Raw genomic sequence first — 12,500 nt, forward strand, 5'->3', positions numbered from 1 at the left:
GTCTTGCATTCATAAAGAAATTTGCCACTGTGGTGACTTCGAGTCCAAGCTGTTGTGCAATAGTTGCCTGCATTTCTTTCGAGGGCCTCTTCGTTTCCTTAAATATTGCGTGTAATGTGCGTCTCTGAATATCAGTAAAAACTAAACGAGGTTTCTTGGGTGATCTGCTGTCCTGCATTGGGAGTTCTTGTTCTTTCCGCTTACAAGCTGAAATCAGATATATTGAGCAAATTTAACAGAAAGGTTGCAAAACGTAAACTTAAGTCATTGTGTATATTTTTCAAATCATTTCACTGATACTTCATCAAAACATGTCTCTGACCGTAAATGCATGCTGCAAAATTTACACTTGACAACTATCACAACACTTAAATTCATTCACATAAAAATAATTAGATCTATATCATGTACAATTCATGCAGTACATGATATAGGAGTCAGGAAAAAATTACGAATCAAGAACATGTAAAGAACTCAAAATACATTTTTATTATAAAGAAGACATAGTACATATTTTCTTCTTCTTTTTCATCAAGTTTTCTTCTACACTTAGCACCATGATCTAAAATATGCTTTGTTTAAATGTTCTTATATCATTTCAGATCCCTACCAGATTTCCCTTTTAAACCAAGAACTCCTCATTTAATTCAGTACCCAAATTTCCCATTATTAGGCTATGTATGGCAGACATAAAGACTTGGTTTTCCTCTGTAAAACAGCTGGATGTGCAGTATGCGTGGTAAAACCCCTGGCTTCTCAGGTTAATTATTTATATTTATACTTTTACCTTCATCAAATATTAAGGGCAATTTGGATAATAAGATAGTATACCAGTGGAAAGATCTGCTTTCCAAATGTGACGTGTATCTATTATCCTTCAGGATTAATCAAGTGTGAACTTGGGGATATCTACGTTCAACACTACAGCAAGGGAAAGTCTGAGCACCAATCATTATTACAGTAGATATACTGGTCTAAGATAAGTGCAATTTCTGTTTTTAGTCTAAAGAGTGTCATCTATAAACAGGATCATAACTTTGGCAGTCTAATATTTCTATGATACTACACTGGTAATTTGTCCTATGTTATCTCATATTCTACACTTTTCACTGCAGAAAATGCATGGAATCCCCATTTAGAATTCTTTATGAGCTTTATCATGTAACTGTACCAAGAAGTGGCCTAAAATAAACTGTTATTACAAGTTGGCCAAACTCTTCAGTATAACTGTTTGTGCATATTTGGTTGATAAGACCCAATTTTTTTCAATTAACTCTGAATTTCAAAATTTATGAGGGTACTATTAACTGCCAAAAGGCAAAATAAAAGTACTAAATTAAAGAATGTCCATTATAAAAATAATATATGTTTCTTGTAAACTTTTTTTCAATGTTGACTTAACCTATCTGTGCTATCTGATTTAGGAAGAAAACTAGTGAGAAAAGTGTGTATTTACACTAGGTATCTCCTCTGTCTGTGACAAAATAAGGCATGTCCACATTCCCTGACCCTCTAATCCCCTGCTGGCATCTTTATGAAAAATGAAAATGACAGAAGAACACAAGCTTAGTCTTGGTAGGTAGATTGTCCACAGTGTTGTAATGAGAAATCAGCTGCTAGGTTTATTTAGCAATCAGACAATATTCCTATTGCCAAGGGAAGTATCTCGGTACTCAGTAACACAAATATGGCAGGTAAATTTCACTAGGTAATTCACACCTTTCTCAGGACAATCACAAACAATGCCAGTGCACCTGTCCACCGAAGTCGACAAGTGACCCTAACACTACATATATCTATTATAGTTAATGGTGAGAAAATAATCTTGCATGGATTTGGAGATTTTAATTTGTTAGGGACGAGGAACATCAAAGACTTAACTCTTGATCTCGTCAGTCATCTATCTCACTGAAATCATCCTAAATTTCTCTTTCACTTTGATTTTAAGTCAAAAAGTAAGAGTTGGGATGACACTGAACTGTCTTTTATCAACATTTTTGCAAAATCTGTATTTTGGTCTAATTTTTGGGGTGAGAATGAGCAAGTCTTAGTTTTCATGGGGCCAGAAAAAAGGGCAATAAACATTTTAACACTAACTCAGTTAAGCCTTGCAGAATCAGAAATCCCTCAGTTCTCCTGCATACACAAAGCAGGCTGCATAGAACATCTGAGTTAATGAGGTGGAATTATATACACTGACAATGGCACTAATTTACCTGCCCAATCACAACAGCTAGGTTTAGCCTTCGCACCTATTCTCTACAGCTAAATACTCAACCTTAACGAGTTTATACTCTTAGGTTTAATGAAAACTCTCTCTTCCCTAATGAAAATTGTAGAGTAGGCAACAAAAAAATAACTAACAAAGGAGGGAAAGATGGATTAATAAAACAATCCACTGCTGCAGTTCAAGAGAAGTCATAGGCATGAAAACCTTTTTTGGCCCCTAATTTGAAAATAATTTGGGTCCAAAGAGAAAACTTTGATAATGCAATTAATTTCAATGTGTTTTATTCAAAGTGGACTTCATCTTTCATCAAGAGTTTAATGAAAAAAAAATCCTACAGAGCTCTGAGAGAGAGATTTTCTCCTGGTGATGCCACTGAAGTTTCATGTTGTTGAAGCCACCTTTATTCATTTGAATGCAACAGTATGATAGGAGATTTCATTAGAAGATTGTACACTATCTAACATGTGAACAGACTCAGGTAGATTATCATGACAAAACAGCGTTTCTGCTTATTCCAGGCCGTCCTGCAAGACTTAACAAAGGCCAATGTGAAAAAAGCACCTAGTTGCCTAGACAACCAATTAGCTGAAAACTATTCCAAGATTTGATATCTGTTCCGAGTGAATGAAGTGTTACATAGTAGATAGGCGTTCTCTTTCCATAAATCATACAGGAAGAATGTTGCAGAGAAATATCACTTGGCATCAAGAAGAAACGGACAGGAAACTAAACCATTTTATAAGACTGTTCATTATTTTTTGAATAAAAAAAATTATTCGGAAGACATTTAATTAATCTTAGTAAAAGTTACTATGAATTTTTCATCATAACATAATCTTTTATAGCTCTATGGAAAAGACTTATTTTTGACGACACATTGTAATTTTTTTTTTAAATTCTAAGACACATAATTATGAACAGTATAAAATAATTGACAGTGATGGAAAAGAAGGTGTTTTATTCTAAGGGAATCAAACAGCTGACAATGCAATCAGAATCCAGATTTCGACAGCCTCATGTTTATTGTTCCGCAACAAATTCTATTTACACTCCAGTATTTTTATGGATTTTATAGATTTGTTTTGAAATTTCTCGTGCAACAGAATACTTGAGTTCTAAAAATGGTCCTGGAGATCAATAAACTATTAAACTTGAATTTATCTAGCAAAGATAGTCCTAATAGTCGGCAGAAGCGCCTGGTTGGAATGCAAACACGGAGTTAAGGCCTAAGCCTGGATGGCATTGTGTGCTACAGTTGTGGGCCCATCACAAGAGACCTGGAGACTAGCAGCTGTCTTAGGCAATGACGTCAAAGCTGCTTTTGAAAGGCAATCAAGGAAGGGAGTACTTAACAGCATCCGTACATTCCTACAACATGCATAACCGAGAAGACTATACCAATTATACCAAATTTATATATACCCAACCTCTATTTTTTTGATCCATTTCGATATTTTAGCTTTTGTTTCTTAATTTGCAAAAACAAAGTATTTCAGAATCTTTTTATATACTGGGTAATTCATTTTAGCTACTCATTTCCTTATTTTTGATTGCGTACAATTCTAGTTTATATATTTATACCTGATTAGAAACCTTTAATAACTTAACAAGTGCAAGGTAAAACAGCTATCTTTTGTGTTCTCAATGGAAACTTTATCTGTTGAATAATTCTAATATAAATATTTGACAACCCTTTACTTGAAGCATTTGAAGATATCTTAACCAAAACGTCACTTTTGAGACAAGATTTGTAAATAAAAAAATTCTTCTAAACTTCCGTCATTTAAATGTTTTTCCCCCAACCTTATATTGTGTAAATGAATGTTTACATGTACCAGAGAACCATGTTCAATAACATATAATTTAAATCCAAACTATTCTGCTGTATATATAAAACATAAAAATGCTCCTTATGAAATTTATTTAAATACCATCTATATTTAACATGAGACACATCTAGGAACTTAAAACTAGGAACTTAAAAGCTTCACTTAAGACTATCACTCCAATTCTTTGCAACAGAAAGAAAGCTAAAGAGATTGACAGTGGGTAGCACTGAATAGGTAACCCTGACAGTATGTTTGATTCTTCTGTGACTTATAAGAGCCCTGTAACTAACTTAAGCATCTAACCGTCAGACCCCCCTAGCATAGGACTATCATTTAGAAGAACTACAGAGTCAGTCTCAAGTGTCTTCATTGTCAACAGCCAAACTGTCATTTTGAACAGTTCCCTGCAAGCCCCTAACTCTCCATGTGGATGTCAAGGAGGGAAATCACACACACGAACTCAAGAAAAGGCACAGTTGTCCATTGTGGAGGTAGTAGTCTTGTTTTCGTTGTTGTTTTACCAGGGAATGCTTGGTATTAAAGCATGGGGACTAAATTTGTCAGCTTTACTCTCCAACGTTATCTTACAAAAAGCAAACAGGGATCCCCCCCAGAAAAAAAAGAAACGAGCATTCATTTCCGTGTATTCAAATTCGGGACAAATATTTAGTATTTTATAAAGGAAACTTGACTACTTAGAAAAAGAAAATCATTTAGGTGAGAAAAAATTGTGTTAAATTCTGCTTAAGAAATAAAGTGTTTGTTTGATAACGATAAAGAAATAACTTGGGTAAATACACACACTTCTAAACCCATGGGCACAACACTAAAAGAAGTCTTTTTAAATCTTTTCTCCTGCTCTGAGTTTCATAGATCAAAAGAAGAAGTATTATGATTTTTAATATCATATAAAGAAATTCTCACCATTAAACATTTTTACAAGTGGTTCAATTGTCTAATACTCTTTTTTGATGACATCCATTTTTGAACTATGGATAATTATGGTGAACAATTTTTGAATTGTACTAGTAGAATATGGCAGGCTTGATCTCGTACCAAACTACAACCATGCGTAGAATACAAACCTGTCCAACTGAAACAAGTCAAGGTCAGTATCATCGTCTGTAAGGGGATATTCTGAAAGGTAAACACACCTCATAGCAAAAGAAATCAACAGTCTACTCAAAGACTAATGCAAACAAGGCTTCTCAAGATGTCAACATTCAATATTAACATTTTTACAAAATCTTTTTTTGAAAAAAATTTTCATTTTATTTTATGAGATTTCATACATGAATTATTTGAGCTTCAGATTGTTATAATGAAAAATACACATACAAGAATTGTTAAGAATTATCTGCACAACAAATGTTGACAATTTTGAAAAGTCTTTTGTATAAAGAAAGCAAAAAATAATAAAGTCACCAAAATCCAACATAAAAAATGCACTTGGCAGAATTTGTATATATAGCATGCATTTTGTTGGTTCAGAGACAAGTTTTTTTTGTTCTATAAGGTGAGAACAGGATAAACATAAATATGTAATAAAAACCACTGCCCATCATCGAAATCATCGGACCAAGCTTTTTCTATTGCATAGAGAAAATTATGAAAATAATGATGAAAGACATGCCTTTCCTGTGGAAAATTTCTAAAGTGAATAAGAATTTCATAGCTGCAAATAGGTGCACTAATATTTAAATGTTAATGTTAAAATTTAAAATAACTTAAACTGATTTTTTTTTTTTAAATTCATGATTAGAACATTACATTGAAATGCAAAAAGCCATCGAAATGCAGGCTATAGTATTATGTTTAATCCAGATCTTTGGTATTTACTTTTATCGAAGCATGCTTTTTATTGGGATCTTTAACAAAGACTTTCCAGAATATGTCAATCATCTTTACTTCAATAGAGTTGGTGTGACAACAAGATTATACGTAACAAAACAAAGTCACGAGGACCTCGATGGCGGAACAGCGAACACAGAACAACACGTTTTCCTACCTATTGTGTTTGGGTGACCAAAGCCTGAGGGTGGGGACCCATCTTCTTTTTTAATGTTGGCTTCATTGAATGATTTTCCTATGGAGAGAATAGTAAAAATTGGTATCTTTATGAACACATATTCCTTTTTTTCTTTTTAGATTTGTTACCAAAGTCCCAAATGTATTCAAGAAATGCAATGTTTTCCAATTTTCTTATCTCTTTCTCAATGGACTTGACACTAAAACATTTAATCAGGTCCATTCTGGTAGCACTGAAAAGATGCATGCTCATATATATTTTTTCAAATAAATAAATAAATAAATGAAATAATTTTAGAACACTCTGAAACTATCTGGTGCTCAAGATTCTGGTAGAGATTGAACGTGGGAGTTGTTGAGAGGTAGAGACACTCTGTTACAAAACAACAGACAGACACACAAAAAACTAGCTGGGTAACAAGGACATTAAATTAAGAGAATGGTCTGTTTTTATAACAAGAAAATGTTAACTTAGTAAAAAGTAAGTCACTGCAATAAGAATAAAAGAGCCATTCATTTCTTCATCTTTATCATTTATTCTTTTACTGAGCTATCTCATTAACTAACATGGCTAAAAAATAATTTACAAGTGAAGATGTCCATGAATTAATTAGAAGTCCATGTATAGCTATACCCACTATAATACCCCTTTAGGTATTATTCTTACAAAAGATTAAAAGACATCCTCTCTTTATATACCTTGATGTAGGGAAAAAAAAAATTCTGTACCAGGTCTAACACAAAGAAAGTTTTCATCTTTTTGATTTAATTCTGATGTTTTCAGAAACAAATTAAGATTCAAATCTTCTGGTTGGAAAAAGAAGAATAATTCTGTATCTATACCACACCATCTTCAAACATGGAACTCACAGAAGGAGTGTGAAAGCAGCTTAGTTGCTATGGTGACAAGATGCTGCCGTATAATGGAGAGCCTGGAAATGCCTCCTGCTGATCAAATAGCCAGCATATTTTCTTTGTTTAGAAAACACTCTTGATCAAATTTATTCAAATGAAGAAACTAAGTTGTTCATAATTCCTGGATCCTTTAAAATAAAGATTTCATTACATTTACTGAACTATCAAAATATATGAAAACAGATTTAAAAATTTCTGACCATCATGATCATTCAGCTATTAGATCCTATCAAACTCTTTCTACAGATGGTAATTTTTTTTTATTATTTAATTTATGACTCATACAAAGTCAACAAAAACAAACATACACACACGCAAAGAAAAGAAAAAAAAAATTACAACCTGGGAATAAAAACTCAACTGCAATAACCTTAGCAACACGTGGCTGATTGAAATCACAGTGCCTGCCTACTCAGGTATGAAATGACGGGATTTTTTCCCATTTTTTTTTTACCTGGTCATTAGAAGAGCTAGGCAAGACAGCAGTCTCTGAATCATGTGGCTCAGATAAAACTGCGATATTATGAAGCTATAGAGCCTTATCCTGTCATTTCTATCTGCCTTCCTTTGTCTGCAAGGTTTCAGAAAAACACTTGAAATGACTGCTAGTCACTCTCACTATTCCACCTGATGATTAAAGTCCAATGGTCTCAAACTCAGGAGAGACAGGAAAATAAAATTGATTAATTGAATTACAAAAATATAACTGCATTTGCCTTGAATGTGTGAAATCCTGTAAACTTAAAAATTTATATTTCTTTGACAAATAAATTCTGCAGGTAATAATCACTATAAATACATTTTGTTTCTCAATAGCCATAATTGAATTTTCATGTTTGTATTTGTTTAAGCAAGAAAAATTGCACCATATACCCTGTAACTCAAATAAAGCAATTTCATGACAACAGATGACCTGCATCTAAACACTGTAAATATGCTCTTAGTGCAAAAAGCCTCTGTTGAGAGCATCTTTTTTCCCTTCTATTTCTATCTATCCTGATGTTGAGCTCCCTAGAGATCTTCAAACAATTCCATACAGCCATTGGTATTGCATTAATAGGCAAAATTACCCTAAACACTGGTAACTGTCAATCATCCCAAATTCATCTTGGTTGTGTAGTTGTATAAAAGGTCGTAATTGGAAGTCAAGAAATGTGGCCCTTGGAGCTGGGAAGTATTGTAAATTTTATTCGATGCCTGCAGCGTGATGCTGCAGATTTACATCATTTTCACTTTGAGAGACATGCCCGTGACAACCAGTTTCAAGTGCAAGAACTCACCACAATAAAAAAACATTACTGATATCACTAAGGAGAAAATCGAGAATTTTGAAATCAGAAGCTTTAATCATGTTCCTTTATATCCGTAAGTTACAATTACTTTCGAAAAAATACTTAGCGGACAAAGATTCAAAAGCATAGCTACTGGTTAATACTGCAGCTCTTCCAACAAATATAACCCCCCGCATTGAACACATCTCTATGGAAGATTTATACAAATCCTAGTTGTTTTAAGTTGGGCCTGTCATCTTTATTCGAATCAAATATGAATATCTCATCATGCAAACTGAAAGCAAACAAAACTTGTGGATGCTAATTGCAAAGTATGAGACTGCTGATGCAAAACATGAGCAAACAACCCTGTTCAAACAGAGCGGGAATGAACAATGCGGCTACAGTTGGAGAAATTCCCAGCTTCTCGCAACAATTTGATGAAATAAAAGAGGAATGGCGGAAACCCTCTAATTTGTACGTTTACCAACACTTGTACAGCATCAAAACCAGTGTTTGCAGAAGCTGGTCTGGTACTCAATCCACTTCAAATGTAGGGGGAAAAATTTCAGATCTACATTTAAGGTTTTAATAGATATTTAGTCTGTGAAACATTAAAAATATCATCCCTTTCTTATCATTACTCCCCCCCCCCCTTTCATCTAAAAGGTAAACAAACCTTAATGAACAATTACACTGGTCAAAAGTACATTTACCAGAAATATTATCAAAATTAACTTTGTTTTTTTTTTTTACATCTATAGGTGTATTGAACCTTGGGTTAACAGAGAAAACATATTTATGTCCTTTTATCATAATTATTTTTGGGGCAGAATGTATCTAAGATGTGCTTAAATTATGCCTCTTTATATTTTCTTGAAATTCCCAATTGCCAACTATTCTCATATCGACAACACAACTCAAAATCCAATATCTACAGAAGCCTTAGAAAGAAGCTCAAGTATAATAGTCTCTCTTCTACATTGCAGCACAGCAAATAAGCTATAATTTGTTTTATTCACTATGCCAAAGCTAAAACAGGGAAACTCCATTTAGGACAGACTCAGTGGTCCTCAACCACTAGCTTTAAGTCCTACAGACTTGTTTGGATATATTGTGTGATTTCTTTGAATAACTGTATGCAGATTCCATGTCACCATATAGAAACTCTCACAGGACACTGGCAAAATGAAAAGATATGGCATTCTAACATGTCTAAGGCACAAGATTCTGCTCCACAGAGGAAATGATTCCATCCTGGAGCACTGCACTGATTAAACTCTCTAATATCACTGAAGTATAATAAACTTAAATTACTTCAGTTTTCTCATCATGTTAATATACATCATGAGTTAAATCTATCTACATTAGCAATCCACACTGTAACAATAATGACAAATTCTCTGTATAATATACTACAGTTCTTCTGTATAAAACCAAAGCCCTCTAAAGAGAAAGCAACTCTTCTGGTTTCCACTTAAACAACTGGTGCATGGTCTACTCAATATCTGAATTAGATTTTTTAAAAAGTTTGTTTTAGTTAACATCACAATAATCTTCAATAAAAATTATCTTTTTTACTCTTATCATCTTTATTGAAATCAGATAAATTTATCTACACAGAGTAGGATTTTGAAATAACTTAGAGTATTGCCATACATGATCAAAAATTAAAAACATCAATAGTTACACATCAAAATTAATACAGTATTGATAAATAGATTTGTGTGTTTTGATTTAATTTACTTCTGTGCCAATTTTTAGTCAAAAGAAATAAAAACAGTTGAAGTAAAATTTTGAGAAAATTATTTTCAGACACCTTACTAATGCATTTATAAGCTTCAACCGATAGAGCAAAGCATGGATCAAGAACTGATATTTTTCTATGTATTACTTAAAAAAAAAAAAAGCAGGGAAAGAAATTATAGTTTGTTCTTCATTCTCCCTAGAGTATGTGTTTAATTACACACACTACAAAAGTAGGGTATTTTGGGTTTGGTGTACTGAAATACGAATACCACGAGGAGGAGACAAAATAAGCTGATTCTGTGACAAACAGTACCAGCTGGCAAACACAATGTAGTGTGCTGAATAATTAAAGGCCATCACAACCCCTCAGCTCACAAAAGCATCAAATTTACAGCATGATAAGCACTGCAATACAATAGTCTCTTAACTATAACCCAACTTAAAAAAAAAAAAGGTTCCTGTATGTACATAAGCACATTCGTCATTACCAGTTTTATCAAATATGAAATAAATTATGAAACATCTTAAAAAAAAACTTCTGATAGTATCTCCCTATCTCTCTCACTACATAAAATATTAAAGCCTTAAGTCCAACAAACATAAACCTCTAGATATTTCATGTGCAATAAATAAAACAAAATTGCCTGCACTGACTTTAAATCAAATAACATGTCTGCACTAGTGTAGTACTGTGCACTGTATACTCTTCCCTTTTTTAAAGCAAATGTTTTTTCTTCCTATCCTAATTCTGAAAATGTATAGTCAAGGGACACACTCTGAAATGTTAATCACACTGTATGACCCTGACAGACTTCAATGGAAGATTTAGATAGCATGATTGAAAACTAAAACTATTCAGCAGATACAAAAGTGAAGGCAAAGACTTCTCTTTATAAAGGCCCTCCTCTGCAAGGTCAGATTTTATATGGCAAGATTATGTTTAGTCTCACTGTGTATGTTATCACTAGAGATAGAGAGAGAAACTTATTATTAAGAAATTTTAATAAAATATGAAATAAAATTCCAAAAACTTTGTCCTTCTAAAATGTATTATTTCTGCAAAATCTCCAACAGTATCCCACCTGATTAAAACATTCTTATTTGACAAGATTCAAACTGAGAAACAAAAATATTAAATGAAATGCTACAGAAATTCTAAGCTCATATTGTTGTCTCCAAGCGAAATTCTCCCACTTCATGACCAACAAAATACAAGAGGGATGGAATTCCCGCGATAAAATCATCTCCTTTACTGTTGCTTAGTTCCAGCATGAAGTCACATAAAAGGACACATTCTGCACAGCAGAAATGAAAACTAATAAACAAAATTTCTTAACCAAAAGAGAAAATTAATTGTGTTCTATTGCTAAGATATCAGCTTTACATACTATTTTCAACAAATCTTTCTTCTTTTGTCATGTATTGTCTATTTTTATCTAAAATAAATCTTCTCTTTTTATTTATTATTTTTAAAAATTCACCAGCAACATGCTTATAATTGCTTTACAAGTGGTATTCTAATTTTAGCATCACAGTCTATCCTGCACTGCTGCTACTGCTAATTTGGTAGGTATAATTCTGTTTATATATGTGAAGTGATTTCTGATTATCTAGTCTATGATGTTAACATGCAGTTTTTCTCTTTTGTATATATCATGCCAGTTGTGGTTAGTAAAGGGGAAATAATCCATGCCAGACCCAAGGGAGAGCAATCAGGGTAGCTTTCTGAAAATTAGTAAAAGCTTGTGTTTGGAGTATAGTTTCTTTCTGCATAATATAAGTTGTTTTATGTCTTAAAAAGGATTCAGTTTGAATATAATACATTAGTAGTTTAACAGCCCAAGATGTCATGGCTATTAGTAGATACAATCCCATTCCTAGGAAGTGAAAATAAAATACCTGGATATAAACCCACCAATCGCTACCCTCGATAAAAGACACTGGTGGAGTGGAAATCTTGTTCAAAGATTTCAAACTGAAAAAGACAGCAATAAGATGAGGATGTATGCAGAAAGTAACAAAAGCTGTTTATCTTATTAATTAACTTCAGAAGTTGTTCTTGCATCTCTCTCAGCTTACATTAGACTAAGCAAAAGTTTCCTTATAATATTGGTTCAGCAATTTCATGTGTTATTTTGTGTAACATACTGGAAGTTATGTTGATGCCATTTGTAGCTTTTTTCCCCCAACATTCTGCCATGCACTTGTAACAGGTGTGCTATTATGCAGTAGGTGGCAGATGGTCGCCAGAATATGCTGCCCCAAAATATTCATGTACATAATACACTACTGTCACATTCTTTGAAATCCTCCACTTTAAGATACTTTCTTTGTTGTTTTAATAAAATATGGCAAAAATGGATATAACAATATTTAACCAAAACAACTTGAAATATTTTCATTGCTTTACCTAGCTGCTCTAGTTACAATAACCACAGGTAGGTGTGTAGATAATTACATTGCAAGAACACCTGACTC

General features: G+C 33.1%; 1 protein-coding gene across 2 annotated transcripts in view; it reads right to left on the minus strand.

The window, feature by feature from the left end:
* Window positions 1-12,500, minus strand: part of LOC133190017 (one cut domain family member 2-like) — a 19,457-nt gene that overhangs the window by 3,450 nt on the left and 3,507 nt on the right. Inside the window, exons 2-4 of one of the 2 annotated variants that reach the window (XM_061325494.1) lie at window positions 6,068-6,145; window positions 5,145-5,196; window positions 66-207 (exon numbers count right to left, since the gene is read on the minus strand). In XM_061325494.1, coding sequence (XP_061181478.1) covers window positions 201-207; window positions 5,145-5,196; window positions 6,068-6,145 — 137 coding nt within the window. In that variant the 3' untranslated portion in view covers window positions 66-200. Of the gene's footprint in view, window positions 208-5,144; window positions 5,197-6,067; window positions 6,146-12,500 lie in introns of both variants that reach the window. The other variant, XM_061325493.1, reaches the window with a different exon arrangement.

This window comes from Saccostrea echinata, unplaced genomic scaffold (genome assembly GCF_033153115.1).
Source record: "Saccostrea echinata isolate AGI-Se365-2 ecotype Australia unplaced genomic scaffold, CSIRO_AGI_Sech_v1 ptg000020l, whole genome shotgun sequence".
NCBI classification, from domain to species: Eukaryota; Metazoa; Mollusca; class Bivalvia; order Ostreida; family Ostreidae; genus Saccostrea; species Saccostrea echinata.